The 16,952-nt window shown below is 39.0% G+C and overlaps 1 protein-coding gene across 6 annotated transcripts in view; it reads left to right on the top strand.

Moving 5' to 3' along the window:
• Window positions 1–16,952, top strand: part of PNPLA4 (patatin like phospholipase domain containing 4) — a 98,899-nt gene that overhangs the window by 13,752 nt on the left and 68,195 nt on the right. For all 6 annotated transcript variants that reach the window (XM_030934696.1, XM_030934693.1, XM_030934695.1 and 3 more), the window contains exon 5: window positions 8,155–8,220. In XM_030934696.1, the coding sequence (XP_030790556.1) occupies window positions 8,155–8,220 (66 nt within the window). The remainder of the gene's footprint in view (window positions 1–8,154; window positions 8,221–16,952) is intronic.

The raw sequence follows: 16,952 nt of genomic DNA, 5'->3' as shown, positions 1-16,952 counted from the left end.
GCTGGCTGGGGCCCAGCTGTGACTGTGGTCCACGCGTCTAGCATTCTTACCTAACTCTACTCCACGCTGGATAAAATGCTCATCCTCCCTATCCATCTCTTTTATGTGGCAGACAGAAGAATGACACCCAAAGCTGCCCTTACCCTAATCCCCAGAACCTGTCCAGATGTAACCTTACCTGTCAAAAGGGATTCTGTAGATGTAATTAAGTTTAAGGTCTGAGATAGAAGGATGATCCCATATTATCCAAGTGGACCCAAACTAAGTACCGGAATCTTGAAAAATGGACATGTTTCCCGGATTCTGTGTACCATGGCTGGTTTGGAGATGTAAGAGCCACATGCTAGGGGAGCACAGAGACTTCTAGGAAAGCAGCTCCCCACTGTCAGCCAGCAAAGAAAAGGGGGCACCTGCCCTGTAACCTGTGGAACTGAATTATCCTAACACCTGAATGAGCAAGGAGACACATTCTCCACCAGAGCCTCCAGAAAGAGACACAGTCCTGCCGACACCTGGATTTTCCCAGTGAGACCCATACCAGACTTTGGACCCTCAAACTGTATGACAATACATGTGTCTTGTTTGAAGCAGTTACATTTGTAGTAATTTGTTATAACAGCAATAGCAAACTGTTGCTGTTAAGAAAACATGATGTTTTTCTAGTTCCTTTGTTTTGGATCATAACTATTCAGAGAATTCATGTAATTACTTAAGTTCATTGAACAGAAGAGAAATTGTTGACACGAATGTGTAATACTTGTAAGGAGAATATCGAATAATTGACATTTATTCTGGGTTCTACAAGAAACATTCTATGTGTTTAGGAGGATGTTTTAACCTTTTTCAGAATTAAAAAGAAGGAAGGATGAATAGTTCCTTGATAGCAGATGGTGACTGTTAAACTGTGAAACCTATGCCTGGAATACTCAGGAAGAATTTAGCAGAAAAGAGTGAGAGTGCGGGAAGACTAGGGATGATGTAGCAAAGGAATAAGCGTGAAGAGGAAGTAAAGTAACCCCCTGCCAGGTAGGGACATGATCAAGTATATATGTTCCGGTGAAAGAAGAGGATGGTGGGAGAATGTTGTCTGAGGTGGTGCCATGGGAGGATGGTGCTTCTGACCTTTTTGGTTGGGGTTGGGGAGGCTGCCTGAAGGTCACCCCACTCCCTTTAGGTGGAGACAAGAGGCTCTCAAGCCATGAATTGAAGCAGCTCGATGATGGGTAGCTGCAGGTCTCCCAGGGCTTGGTACACCTGGCTCTGAACACACGGCCTGGGGTCTTGATATGGTTTGTCTCTGTCCCCACCCAAATCTCACCTTGAATCGTAGTTCCCATAATTCATATGTATTGTGGGAGGGACCCAGTGGGAGATAATTGAATTATGGGGATGGTTTTCCCCATCCCATACTGTTCTCCTGGTAGTGAGTAAGTCTCACGACATCTGACGGTTTAATAAGGGGTTTCTGCTGTTGCTTCTCTCTCATTCTCTCTCCTGCCTGCTGCCATGTAAGACATGCCTTTCACCTTCCACCATGATTGTGAGGCCTCCCCAGCCACATGGAATTGTAAGGCCATTAAACCTCTTTTTCTTTATCATTTACCCAGTATCGGGTATGTCTTCATCAGCAGTGTGAAAATGAACTAATACAAGTCTACTTCCCAGTATCTGGATATTCTGTAGATGGAAGGGATGGGAGACAGAGAGAAAGAGAGAGGCTGATTAAAACTCAAGTTAGAGAAAAGAGCATGGGAGAGCATGAAATACTAAACACTGATGATTTTCACCTCCTTTAAACTTTGCTCCATGTTGTATTTTCTGTCTGTTTTTATCATTAACTCATTTGTTTTGCTACTTAATAGTTGAATTTTTTAAGAAAATGCCTAGTTTTTCATTATCCACCAGCTGACTGATGCTGTTTGTTACAGACAGCGTGCCTACGTACCTGAAAATCCAACTAGAAAGCTTAGAATGTGTGTGTGTGTGTGTGTGTGTGTGAGAGAGAGAGAGAGAGAGAGAGAGAGAGAGAGAGAGTGTGTGTGTGTGTGTGTGTGTGTGTGTGTGTATTTTGAGGTCTTTTTGAATCTCCTCAAAGATGGTTACTTGTTTTATGAGTGTCCTGGTGATCATGTCTAGGCCTGTCGTTTCCTGACGTTGTCCTCTTGGACTGATTATTTTTGAGTCTCAGTTTTCTCATCTCTGAAATGGAATAATTCGCACAGTAATACTAACTAGTGTTACTGTGCAGAATAAATAAGATAAAGCATGTGAAAGTGTGTTTTAAATGGTAAAGCCCTTTATGCATGCTGAATGGAGCCAATATTTCATAAATAATGAACAAATAACGTAATAACCCATACACACCCCTGCTCAGCGCCCTTCTATGAATCTGTCATGAAATTTTAAAGCCATGTTCAATCACAGCTTTCTTTTCTTCAGGCTGAATAGGACTTACTTTTTCTTATCAGTGTTATTCTTGAACCCCTTACTTATCACCTGTCTTCATGAACAATGTGCTAACTGATATCTGTAATACTTCAGGAAATGGTTGCTACTGAGTTCTTGCCACGTAATTTGAGTTAGGCATTTGAGTTTACAGCTCATCATCATAAGCCTTTTTTTTTTTTTTTTTTTTTTTTTTTTTTTTTTTTTTTTTTGAGGCGGAGTCTCGCTCTGTCGCCCGGACTGGAGTCCAGTGGCTGGATCTCAGCTCACTGCAAGCTCTGCCTCCCGGGTTTACGCCATTCTCCTGCCTCAGCCTCCCGAGTAGCTGGGACTACAGGCGCCTGCCACCTCGCCCGGCTAGTTTTTGTATTTTTAGTAGAGACGGGGTTTCACCGTGTTAGCTAGGATGGTCTCGATCTCCTGACCTCGTGATCCGCCCATCTCGGCCTCTCAAAGTGCTGGGATTACAGGCTTGAGCCACCGCGCCCGGCCAAGCCTTCTTTTTTAAAATAAATAATTTTGTGTGATAATTCATACTTAATTTATCTTAATCAGCTTCACCTTTAGTGGCATGGAAAATCACTCGTTTGATAGCTGCAATGCTAGTTGGTTGTTTTCTTGGAACCCTTGCAGACTGTGTGGTCCAACTCTTCATTTTATTTAGGGTTGAATTTCCACAGAATTTTGAATCTTATGTTCATGAGGATTTAACTCAGTCTTTTCTACTTTATAAACCGTTATAAGACAGATGCAGGCCTTAAGGCATTCCTTTGTTCAGAATTTATTGGTGTCAACCATTCCGCTCCTCCCTTATAGTGACTATACCAACAAAGGGAAACACAGATGATGTCTGCTGCTCAACTACTTGAAGGCAGCCTGCAGAGGGGAGACCCCTTTATAGAGTTAACCAGAGCCCCAGGAGGCCCCCCTCAAAAATCATATCTTTATTTCCCATCTGAGAGATTGATTTCCGGGTGCCACACCCAGAAAAATGTTCCCTCCAAGGATGACCCTTTATGTCTGTGGGTCACCAGCAGATCAAAACCAAGATGAGATCAGTTCCTGCAAATGCAGATAATTTAGGGGATGGAAAAGAGTCATGGAGGGGGTGGTACACATCCACCTAACCCTGTTGTTGATGGGCTCTGGGACCTTTGGCGAGTCTCAACTTCTTAGAGCCTTGGTTTCTTCATCTTTAAGATGGATACCTTCAGAACAAGGTCAAATGAAGTATGTGTGAAAGTATTTCATCAACTCTTAAGTACATACCAGATGTGCATGGTCGCCTTCAAGTGCCTCCACTCTCCAGACATCCATCTCTTCATACTGTTCATTATTTAGCATGATTCCTTCCTGATTCCTTTCCTGGTGTGCCGCTCTACACAGTATCCCCCGAGTGTCAAGTGCGCGCATTTTGCATACCAACTCATTCATTTCGAGTTCCAGATTTTGTTGTGGACTGTTTTTCTTTAGAAGCATGCATGCAACTAGGAAATCCAAACACATTTTAATGTTAGTCTTCAGCAAAGCATAACTAGGGAGGTGAGCCCCTAGGTTAAAAGAAAGTCATATGCAACCTCCATGGCTGAGCTAAAATGATGTGTAAAAAAAAATTAACAGTGCAGTGGCGTGGTGGGGTTCCACTGCTTCCCTGAATTGGTACGAATCATTGAATTCTTCATGTTTAAGACTGATACACAAGTGTTTTCCAAAAGGGTCTTTTGACATGTGTGAATGCTGTAGGATAGAGGTCCCCAGGAAGCCTTTCCTGCACAGTAGTGTCCCTGGCCATCTTGAGAAAATTCTGCCCTGTCTCTATTGCAGTGATGTCCTGAATTTCTTCACATGTGTGAGAATGCTTTTAACAAGATCCTCTCACATTTAGCCTTGGAAAGGTGAAATAAGAACTGAATTTGAGATTGGTCATTATCTTGGAAAAACTGAGGAAGATAAATTTGAATCTGTCTTTGAATTTCAACTACACCAGCAGGTTCTGTATAAACAGTTAGATTCTCATTAAAGTCCACAGTAAACTTTAGGCGTAAATGAAACTTGTTGAGAATTTAATCCCTAAGGAAGCTAGGCCACCTAATTTTCTAAACATCTCTTTTCTATAAAATGCAAAATGAAGAGAGTCAATCAGAACGTGTCGGGAATGCACACCTGACAGTGTTTTATACTGTTGCTATAGGAAGACACTAGCTCTCATTTTTATCATTGCGTATTTAGTAAAAACACAAATCATTGGTTTCACATATGTCCAACATTTAAAGTGCTATACCAAGTGATAGGGTGTGAAAATTACACCCCTGCTTTCCACATCAGCGTTCTCAGCCACAAACACTGCACTCCTGGCAGTAGGGACCCAGATTATTCCCCAGATAGCTATTTCTTGTGACAGCTGTCTATCCTTTGTAGGAATTTGAGCAGCATCCCTGGTCTCTGTTCAGTAGATGCCAGCAGGACACCACCCCCCACCCCACCCTCTACCCCAGGTTATGACAGACACATTGATAAACGTCCCTAGGGGGTAAAATCATCCCCAGCTGAGAACAAGTGCTGTGGACGTGTTGAGGTTCATTGGCGAGGTGAATTTCACTGGAAATATTGTGAGGTGAAATACACTAAAAGCATATGTTTAGGCATAATATTTTATTATATGACCTTAGAATGTCAGTCTTTATCTCCTTTCTTAGGAAATCCTGTTTGCCTGCAATAAAATTGCAGTAAGCTGACTACAAATAAGAAAAGCTACTTAGCTCTTAACTATCTAAAGCTAATTTCCCCACTAAACTTGGTTTGATATACAAATCATCAGTCCATATAAAGGGAGAGTCAGCTATGACAAAAACAAATACATTGATTTGGAGGAGTGACAAGTATTTTCCAGTTCACTGCACTTTTCATATCATTCAGGAGGATTCTTACTGTTATTATCTGTAGGAAAGTAATTGGATAGCATTTTTCATCAAAATAGTTCCAAGCATTAACTTGTGAACTCTACATTTTACTTTGACACGGGGGAAAAGAAAAAAAAACAAACTGTAATTCTAAGGTTAGTGATTTTTTTGCAGTTCACGTGTCTCTCTGCAGAATAATGAAATAAATCACTATATTTATGGAGTGTTTTTGGTTCTTTAAAGACCTCTAAGTACTGTAATTTCACAATATGTGTGCTATCCACAAATTGCTCTAGTTATTGCTTTGTGGTGTTGCATTTGCTGAATAACTTCATTAAATAGCTACATTGTGCTTGCAAAACATATCTAGGGTCTGTGATTATTTTTTTAAAAGTGTAGCCAATTGCTGATAAGGCTGAGTTTAGTTAGGGTGAATGCAGTTACCTTAACTGTAAGCAACCTTTCTCTGAAGCCAATGATGTCATTGCTACCAGTGGGCTGAGAGGGTTGGAGTTGAAGATGCCTGCTTTCTGTCCTCTCTCTCCTATTGATTTATTAAGTGATCTTCACCAAATCACCCAAGGTGCTACTCACTCCTGCTTTGCCTCTTTGTGAAAGAGACATGATTGCTGTAATGTCACAGTATTGCATTATGTGGGCCATTTAGAGTTGAGATTTTGAGAAGAATGTCGTGGTGCGGGCATGTCCGCAATGACATTTTGTAGAAGGTTGACAGACCTTGTGTAAGGTTATTATTATGCCTTGTAATAAATAAATAAACAAGCACATAAAAAATAAATAGAAGTGCCTGCTTTCCTTTGAGAAACAGTGCTGCAAACTAGCGTGCTTTCAGTATTTCAATAAACAAGCGATTGAGATAGATGTGTATAAAATTGACCAAAAGATGAAAAAAAGACTCATTGTGAGAAATCTGACATGTTTATGTTGGCTCTGGTAAAAATATACATTTTGTATTAAAATAAATTGGTTCCGGGGCAGTCTCAACCATGTATTAGCAGAGAGATCTTTGAGCAACTTTATCTTTTTGAGACAGGGCCGAGAAATAATTAAATTAGACAGTATATTTGAGGCAAGGTCTACTTCATGAGTGTATGACCTGTGCATTTGCACGTGGCTCCACTATCCAAAGGGCCTCACCGTTGGTTTAATGCTCTGCTGCCAACATCTCAATATTCTCCATACTTTATGAACAAGGGGCCCTGCATTTATTTTATTTTGGACAGGACCCAGAAATTATATAGCTGGTTCTGGCACCTAGTGCCAGCATGGTGCAACAGAACCCTTTCACGCATGGCTATTTCTTACCTTCTTTCCTGCTGGAGTCCCTGTGTTGTGCTGTTATCCTTGAATTTGCCACTGCTGAAACCTGAGGCCCCAGAAGCTTCTTTGGGCATTTGTCAGGAGCCTGTTGCTGTAGGAGCTGTTACAACCAGGCCTGTGCCTTTGCAACCAGCATGCCACCAACAGCACTGGGCAACCTTCTTTAGTCCCACTTTTGAGGTAGGTGGAGGAGTGTTGGGTCCATTCACATCACAGAGAAGGGAGAGAAATACCCAACAGATGTTTGTTGAGTATGAGCTCTGCCAAGGGCTGGACATACCAGGAGAGACACAAGTCCCTGTCCTTTCAGTGGGGTTTTTGGTAATGAGGAAACAGGAGACATGTCCAAGGAAGAACCACTGCATAAAAAAGCTATGGAAGTTCCCTGTACATGGTGTAGAAATAAAAATGGCAAGAGTAGGTTCCAGCTGTGTCAGGTCGCAGCTCAAAAGAGGATTTTCCTATGGAAATTGTTATGCTGCTGACTGAATCTGTAATTTAGTTGCAGTTCAGAATAAATAGGCTTTTGAGAGCTGACCCAGAAACCATACCTATAACATTGATTTTTAGAGGAAATGCCTTTTGAGTTCTAAATAATTGTAAATGGATGATCTGCAAGTCAGCATTTGAGCCATAATCCATTTCTGAATAATGTATGTTGAAAAAAAAGTCTCATGAAATCTTTGACAAAAAACAGCCAGAGTCTTTCACTTATCAGTTGAAAGATTATAGCTTAAAAAATATTCAGTATCTAATGCTGTATGTTTTCAAATAGAACACTAGTGATTTGGAAACTACAAAGCAAAATAAAACATTTACATTTCAGAAAAGCTATCAGAGCCCAACTTCTTATGATGTATGGAATGGTAATTGCCTAAATGACAATCTTTTTCAACTTTTTAAATGGGAGATAAAGCATAATTGATGTCACTGCTTGCCAGGGTTCCATTACATATCCTGACCACGTCATTGGAACATAAAATATGTCATTCCCTTTACAAATCCTGGTGACATAAATGAGAACATCTCTGAGCTGTGGACTAACCTCTCCTGTCATAATCAGAGGGCTTTGTTCCTCCAGAAAGTAGGAGTGCAACTGTAACATGATTTTTACAGTATATGATAGAACATTACAAATACTTTCTCTGTAACCTTTACATAGTCAGGAACTTAGACTTACCTTAAATTTCGGTTTATAATAACTTGTGTGTCTACTATAAAAAAAAAAAAAAATGCTGATTTTTACCCAGGTGAAGTTGATTGATTCTGAGTGTGTCAACTTGTACCTATCTGTTTAGAGTCTTTTCTGTTATTAAAAGTGTTATCTTTTTTGTAATTATGTGCAGTGCTGCACTTGAAGTCTGTGGGGCTTATTTATTGAGATTTTGCTAGTCAATACTACATCAACTGTATTGTCTGAATGTTCATGCCTGTAGTCATGAGCTGCTTCTTTATTTTATCCATCTAGGTCCTCCTAGCCAGCAGTTTTGTGCCCATTTATGCAGGACTGAAGCCAGTGGAATACAAAGGGCAGGTAAGCTTGTTATAACTGAGGAATTACCTTCCTCCCCATATTAATATGCTTCTTTTGAAACATCCAATTTTATAATTATTCTAGTGGCTTCAAATCAGTTTATATGTTTTTTCCTCATAAATAGCTTTGTTTCTCTTTAAGAGGAAAAAAAATACAGGGCCAGTGATAACTTATCATCAAGATCTCGTGAATGGGAATGATTGACTGTGATGCTCTTATTTTCATCATATATGTGTGTGTGTATATATATATGTTCTGTTGTTGCTGTTGTTATTAGCAGTGAATGATTTTTTTCCCCACATAGTAAAGTCCTACTCACAGCCCCTTCTAAGCAGAGTTGTACCACCATCAGGGTGAGAAAAGGTTTCAGGGCTCCACACCTTGTCCTCCCCCAGACAATGCAGCATGGGTTCCTTCCAGCCTGCCCTCAGCCCCTCTGCTAGGGGACGACCCACTCCCTTCCAAGGGTCTCTACTTACCCAGACACATTGATCACTGCAAGGCCAAAACCCGTTTTGTTTGAGGAGAGTGCTCCTCACTTGGAGCTGGCACTTAAGACAGGATGCCAGTTCTTTTAGGGAAATTTAGACATGGGCATGCACCTAACGTCTACGCTGAGTGTGACCCAGCTTCCTTCTGTGATCTACACAGAGTTTGTTTTGAGTATTCACCATTCTATCCGAGGCAGCTCCCCCATCGCGTGGACACAGGTTCAATATGAGCATTTTATTCTCAAATATGGTGTCTGTTTCACACGTCACAGATATGTATTTTATAACTAAATGTAGTATTTGGTTTAACGTGTTTATTTAACATATGATGGAAACATGCATTTTATAATTAATACAATAGCTATTTTACAGACACCAGATATATGTATTTTCTAATCAAATAGAGTATCTGTTTAGCACATACCAGAGATATGCATTTTATAATCAAATGCAGTATCTATTTAACACATACCAGAAATATGCATCTTATAATCAAATGGAATAGCTATTTAACACATACCAGAGATATATATTTTCTAATCAAATAGAGTATCTGTTTAGCACATATACCAGAGATATGTATTTTATAATCAGAGTTATCTAACACGTACTAGAGATATGTATCTTTTAATCAAATATTATACCTATTTAACACATTCCAGAGATATATATTTTATAATTAAATAGAGTAGATATCTAACACATACTAGAGATATGTATTTTATAATCAAATAGGGTATCTGTTTAGCACATACCAGAGGTATGTATTTTATAATCAGAATATCTGTCTAACACGTACCAGAGATATGTATTTTTTAATCAAATATAGTACCTGTTTAACACATGCCAGAGATATATGTTTTATAATCAAATAGTGTAGATATTTAATACATATCAGAGATACATATTTTATAATGAAAGTATTTAGCATATATCTAATAAAGTATTTAGCATATATCAGATCAGGCATATATTCAGGATGAATAAACTACATTTGTTTTATATATATGTAATATATATTTATTTATTAATAAAAGAGTACATACAAAGTGCTTTAACCATCATTCATTCATTCATTCACCCACTCACTTTGAGGGCCCAGCACTAGGCCTGTGCTCAAGGAATTGATGGTCTCTCAACAAAAGAACTGAGTTTTACAAACCCTTTGGCTAATAGGATCGAGGCAGTGTCTCTGTTCTGATCTCATTGGTCCTCATCAGTGTCTTTCCTTGAGCTTTGCTGAACTTTGGAATTTTTCTTTTCTCTCGTGCAAATCATAATAGGCTTCAGTTAATATGGAGAATGTATGTTTTGATAGAGCAGAAGGTAATGAGTTGAGAGCGAGTGGTAAAATTCCACATATTCGGATGCTGTCATTTGAAATACCTAACGAAATGTCGAATTGACAAGTAAAATTACTTTGCCACTTAGTAATTAGAATATTTTTCCTCTATGTCCCTATTATGCCAGTCTCTCATTTACAAATTAAGTGTGTTTCTATCTTAGAAGGAGAGGCAGGTGGTAGAAGCTCCAGGTTCTCTTCCAATATACACTTTCTTCTTCTTCCTTAGTAACAGAATCCCAATTTATATCTGGACCTATGGCTGTGCAGCTAGGTTATATATCCCAGCTTCCCTTGCAGTTAGGTGTGGCCGTTTATTTTGTTGTTGGGCAATGACATGTGAGCCGAATAACTGTGGGACTTACAGTACAAGGAAAGTTGTATACCTTTCCATTTTTCCTGTTGCCCAGAACTTAGATATGATTACTGGAGCTCCAGCAGCTATTGTTCATCATGAGGTCAAGGATCACACCCCGAAGATGGCCAAACAGTGAACTGGAAATACCCAGGTCCTAAATGATTTAAGGAGTCTGCCTTACCATCCTGTCCTCGATATTCCTGTTACCAGAAAAAAAGAAGTAAAACCTTTTTTTTTTTTTTTTGAGATGGAGTCTGGCTCTGTCACTCATGCTGGAGTGCAGTGGTGCAATCTCAGCTCACTGCAAGTTCCACCTCCCAGGTTCACGCCATTCTCTTTACTCAGCCTCCTGAGTAGCTGGGACTACAGGTGCCTGCCAACATGCCCGGCTAATTTTTTGTATTTTTAGTAGACATGGGGTTTCACCGTGTTAGCCAGGATGGTCTCTATCTCCTGACCTCATGATCCGCCCGCCTCGGCTTCCGAAAGTGCTGGGATTACAGATGTGAGCCACTGTGCCCGGCCTAAAACTTTTGTTATTATTGTATACACCAGAATCCAGTGCTGTCTGCTGTAGGGATTCTTACTTTCAATTTTACATGTGAGGAAATTGAGATGTAAAGACGTCAGTCTATTTCACTGAAGTCTCTGAGCTTGGAAGGGGGCAACTTCCCCAAGATAGTCCTTAATGTTTCTATCTTTGCTGTGCCTCTTACTCTGCTTTGCCCTTTAGTTCTTTTCAAACAATGCATTCCTTATTTTCTTCCTGTCCAGCCCCAGTGCCATGTCGTGGGTATGTGACAGGAAGACTAGCAATGTTTAAAAGGACGTGAGTGAGGAATCAGAGTTTCTAGTGAACTTCCCATGATTTGATTGAGTACTTTGGACATGAACATAAAGTGACAGCCACAGTTAAACAGCAGGGAACGCACAGGCCCAGAACTGTGAGGAAGATGGAAAGCGACCCACCCAAGCCCCTTGACCCTGGGCAATGTCCCAGGACAGTGTCTTGCTGATCATGTGGTGTCTGTGCATAGGAGGCACATCATAATTACTTGTAGAGTTGAACCTTATGTCTCCCGAAAGCATTCAATTTTCCTCTGTTGTTTAATGGAGTCTGCAATAAGGGGGCCTCACGCACATGATTGACAAGAGAGCCACAGCGGCCTCGCATTGTTTATAACACCAAAAAGCGACAATTTAGAAGTGCCATTCTCTGCTTAACACTAACTCTCCTTAAGCCCGATCACCTCCCACATTCTAATAGGGTTTCCATGCCGAGTTGTTTTCTAGAATCTTTGCTTTCCATTTTCAGGGAAGTGTGAAGGTTGCTTTAAATGCAGTGTTTTAATGTTAGTATAAGCTTTTTATGTGATTTAAATTATATAAACATTTCAGTCATGCTGAATGCACCTCTCATTTTCTAGATTTTCATGTTTTCATAGAGCTCAGGTTTTGATGTATTTGTTGTCTTTGGTTGTTTTTCTGAAGTGACGAAAGTGGAGGTGGCAGAAGGGGAAAAAGGGACTTAGTGTTACTTATGTTTGTGGCATTGAGTCAGGAAAGGCAGACAAAGTGGGACTCGGGAAACAGGGGCAGAGTCTATTCTCTCCGCTTGTTACTTTTGTTAAATACACAGACCTCCTCATTTCTACATTGCAGGTATTGCTGGATTTTATTAAGATATATTTGTGGATCCAATATGTGCATTAAAATGTTTTTTATTAATCGCTTAGAAGAATCATACCTTAATAATACATAAGATTAATTTCAACTAGAGCAAATACCAGTATGAGTCCTTTCAAAACCCTCTACCAGTGGTTTAAAGTGGAACGATGTCTTTGAAAATTACTTTTTCTTTTTAACTTGGGAAAGATGGTAAAACCCTGTCTCTACGAAAAAATACAAAAATTAGCCAGGCATAGTGGCATGTGCCTATAGTCCCAGCTGCTTTGGAAGCTGAGGTGGGAGGATCACCTGAGCTTGAGGAGGTTGAGGCTGTAGTGAGCTATGATCACACCACCATACTCCAGCCTGGGCAACAGAGCAAAACCCTGTTTCAAAAAAAAAAGAAAGAAAGAAAGAAAAAGAAAAAACTGCTTTTTAAAAAATATTATTTTAAAAAGTTCTGTAGTTTTCTCTGGCTTCATCTTATGACTATTTTAGTACCTTACTTATAGTACATAGTCATTAATAGATGTGTCAGTGAATGAATGGAAATAAATTGAAGTTTAGTCCTATATTTTTGACTAATGATTTTTCTTTACTACATATGAACTCTTTCCAATGGTAGAATAAATCCACAGGAATGTTCACACATTTAAGGCCATGTTTTCACAGATTCATGTCAATTTGGAATAAGAATGAAAATTTTCAAGAGGAATTCTTAACTGATTTGTTTTAAAAGATAGAATTAGCATTGGCGGGTGACTAAAATATCAGAAAAAAATCATCTCCAGAACTGGCAGATTCAGATCAGAAGAAAAGCTCTAGGATTGACTGGGTGCAGTGGCTCCCACCTGTAATCCTAGCACTTTGGGAGGCTGAGGCGGGCGGATCACCTGAGATCAGGAGTTCGAGACCAGCCTGGCTAACATGGTGAAGCCCTGTTTCTACTAAAAATAAAAAAAATTAGCTGGGCGTGGTGGCACACACCTGTAATCCCAGCTACTCGGGAGGCTGAAGCAGGAGAATTTCTTGAATACAGGAGGCAGAGGTTGCAGTGAGCAGAGATCACGCCATTGCACTCCAGCTTGGGCAACAAGAGTGAAACTCTGGAAAAAAAAAAAAAAGAAAAGAAAAAGAAAAGAAAAGAAAATCTGTAGGATTTCGCGTTGTTTCCTTTCATCTGAGTTGAAATTCAAGTAATATTTTGACTCTGTAGTATTACAAGATCACTTCTTGGCCTTTTGGCTAAGATTAAGTGTATACTATTACAGGAACATGAAAATGCACCATTGTATTATCCTAGTCCATGCGGATTTGGCCTTATGGGTCATTTATTCTTTCATTCTTGACACTTCTGTCGGAAACAGAATTGTGGAATACTCCATGTAACTATGCTTTTATATGAGGTTGATACTGTGGTCCTTAGGCTCCTATTTCCTCATGGCTTAGACTTTTAACATAGAAATGCAGCTCTGTCACTGTCATAGCAAACAGTGTTAGCTGGCCTTGCCACCAGCTAGATTTGGCTGGATGGAAACCTGGATATCAATTTCTAGTTACTCTGAAATAGATGCTATTATTCTTCAGTGACTTTTTAGATTTTTTTGCTTTGTCTGTTTAATTTTTGAAACAACATGTTAGTCCTCTAGGGAAAACTTTCTATATGGTGTTTATAGATGGTCAACTGTTAAATAACCCTTTAGAGCCTTCTCAAAAGTAGATATCTGGAGTCATCATTTTTAATCGTCCTTCACACATGCAAAAACCAAGAAAGTAATGCACCAAGAATCAATACTTAGTAGAGGTTAGTATGGCAGGTTTCTAAACCTCTCTTTTAGAATTGTATTTTTACTTGTCTTTCTTTGATTAAAAAATCTCATCTGTCTCTTCTTCCCACCATAATTGGGAGATTCTCACCTGTATCCAAGGAGGTGGGTATCCCTTTGTCTCTTTCCCTCTCCCTTCTATTTTAGGAATTGCTAATCAAGAGCATTGTTGGGCATTGCTATCTGTAAGCTCTCTCATGAAAGCAATGCAGATATGTTTGCAAATATGAAATTATTGTTCAAAGCACATTTTCTTCTCTCTCACCCCTCAGAAATCAATTCTAATTTGCCCTGCCCCATAGAGCATCCCTGAATTTTACAGTGTGTGAGAAAAAAAACCTGAAGTGAAAAGACAACTCTATCCCTTCTTGCCTGTATATTCTGTAGCAATAGATGTTTTATTCTCTGTAAAGTATCAGATAGTAAATACTTTCAACATTGTCTCTGTCAACACACCTACTCAGCTGTGCTGTTGTAGAGGGAAGCAGTCGCAGGCAATATCTCAACAAAAGGTCCTGGTCATGTGCCAATAAAATTTTATTTACTGAAGCAGATGGTGGGCCGTACTTTGCCACCCCGTGAACTATAGCAAGGAAACCTGCAAGCCTCAGTTTCTTCTTCTATAACATGAGGTAACTGAATATACGAGCATGACCTTTCTGCCTTATAGGGTTCTTGTAAAGAGCATATTAAATTATACATGTGAAATCACTTTTGAACTATTAGGCCCTGTGCCATGGTATTTATAATAATTATAGATAGCAACATCTTATTCATTCTTCCAGAAAAGTATTTTTTATTCACTTGTTTTTTGAATGAAATATACCTTAAGAAAATGGAGCCCTTCATTGAAGTTCTATCACAAACATATCCCCAGCATCTACCACACGTCCAGACACACACTGGATGCTCAGGGATCACTTGCTGAATGAATAAACTGGCCCTTTCAGTAGAGATTAACTCATCAAGTCCTTTTTTAAGTTTTCCACCTACATTATATAATAGCAGTTACTTGAATTCATAAGGCATGTTCTCAATAGGTACCCATAACATATCAATGTATAAAGCAAAGTTTAACAAGTACTGCCAGATGAATATTCTAGCCTGTTTAGATGTAACAATTTTCCCTGATTGCTTTAGGTGTAAATATCAAATTCTGGAATAGGATAATACCCAGAAGGGAAAAGAAAGACAGCTTCCAAAATTATTGCATAATGTCAACAGAAACTGTCATCAATGATGTAAAAATTCATATAGGTTTCATCAAGAAAAATTAAAGATATGAAACTTTAAGTAACAGCTCTTCTGATTTATTCAACTTAATGAAAAGAAGGGCAATCTGGCTCATTAAATTGGAAAGTGTTCTTATCTCTTTAGAAGTGATTCCACTAATTAGAGTTTTCAGTGCTGTAACTTTCAGAGAACAATCACAGTAGATGTCTGCCCCACAATTGGGCGTGAGTTTTTTGTTTTGTTTTTGTTTTTCTATTGAGCAGTTGCTTATTTCTGTGTCTTAGGACTCAGGCATTGACTTGAATGTGGAACACACTTAGAATATGGCCAAAGATTAGAGAAAAGAATAGTAGGTCTAGCAGTGGGACCGAGAGGTGGTCACTGTACAGCCTGTAACGAGTATGATTTTGAAACTATTTTGCCCTGGAATTTTTATGTACTTGATCTCCCTTTTCCTTTGAGGATGATGGTGCTATGTGATGAAAACTTATACACACACAGGAAAACTTTAGACCAGCAGCTATTTTTCTTAAGGACAATTTTGGAGTCACAGAAACTCATGGAAGTAGCTACCAGCATGTAGAATGCTGCCTATGAAGCAAGAAGATGGGAATGACTCACAGCCATATGTTGTGAACAGCCAGAGAATTCATGGACAGAAGTGTTTACTATGCAAGATTTTAAACTATCAGTAGAGCACAAGATATAAAATGTTTCTACTTTTAATTTGGAGGTTGAAGAATATTTGTTGTTGTGACAGTTGTTTCCAGAAACTTTGCTGAAATCTGCATGCCCAAATGAATGTGTGATTGTCCTGAGTGATACAGCTCATGAGAGCATAAATCAGGAGTAAGAAGTACCGCATTTAGCATATCTGAGTAGTGGGGCTATAGCATCAAGGGTTGTAGAAGGAGCTGGTATCATTGCAAGTTTAATCAAGTGATTTGATAAGCTGCTATACATTTTCCCTTGTCATTTGTCTAATCAGAATAAGCTAACAAGAGTGAACAAAATTTGGAAAAAGGATTTTCAATTCCCTGAAACAGCAGTCGTTAACCCCACAGTAAATTAGAACACTTTCCAATTTAATGAGCCAGATTGCCCTTCTTTTCATTAAGTTAAATAAATCAGAAGAGCTGTTAAAGTTTCATATCTTTAATTTTTCTTGATGAAACCTATATGAATTTTTACATCATTGATGACAGTTTCTGTTGACAATATGAAATAATTTTGGAAGCTGTCTTTCTTTTCCCTTCTGGGTATTATCCTATTCCAGAATTTGATATTTACACCTAAAGCAATCAGGGAAAAAAGCAAGTTCTGGGACAGAATCAGATATTTTGGCGCCTTTTTTTGCAAACCTCCCTTTTAGATAATACAGTTATATAACCAGCTATATTTTATGTGTACATATGCATACATATATAAACACACATACACAAACACATATATACATGCATATACACATACACATATGAATAAGTATGTGTAATACACATAACATATCATAATCTTTATATTCTTTTAAACATAATGACAATATGCAAATTATACAGGTCAGTTTTATTTTAATCCAATCTACTTATACTCTGTTCTCCACCAAAATGCAATTCTCTCAAAAGGAATTTTCAACCCATTTTTATCTTTTATTTATTTACTTTTATTTCCTTTGGAGGAGTTCGTGGCTGGCTAGAGCCTTTGTAAATAATGTAATACCACTCATTTTGTCACCAGCTTTAGAAATAAACACAATTGAGGCCGGGCGCGGTGGCTCAAACCTGTAATCCCAGCACTTTGGGAGGCCGAGACGGGCG

Source organism: Rhinopithecus roxellana, chromosome 7 (genome assembly GCF_007565055.1).
Source record: "Rhinopithecus roxellana isolate Shanxi Qingling chromosome 7, ASM756505v1, whole genome shotgun sequence".
In the NCBI taxonomy this organism is placed as follows: domain Eukaryota; kingdom Metazoa; phylum Chordata; class Mammalia; order Primates; family Cercopithecidae; genus Rhinopithecus; species Rhinopithecus roxellana.
Note: the sequence above shows the minus strand (reverse complement) of the source record. Positions and strands in the feature narration are given on the sequence as shown.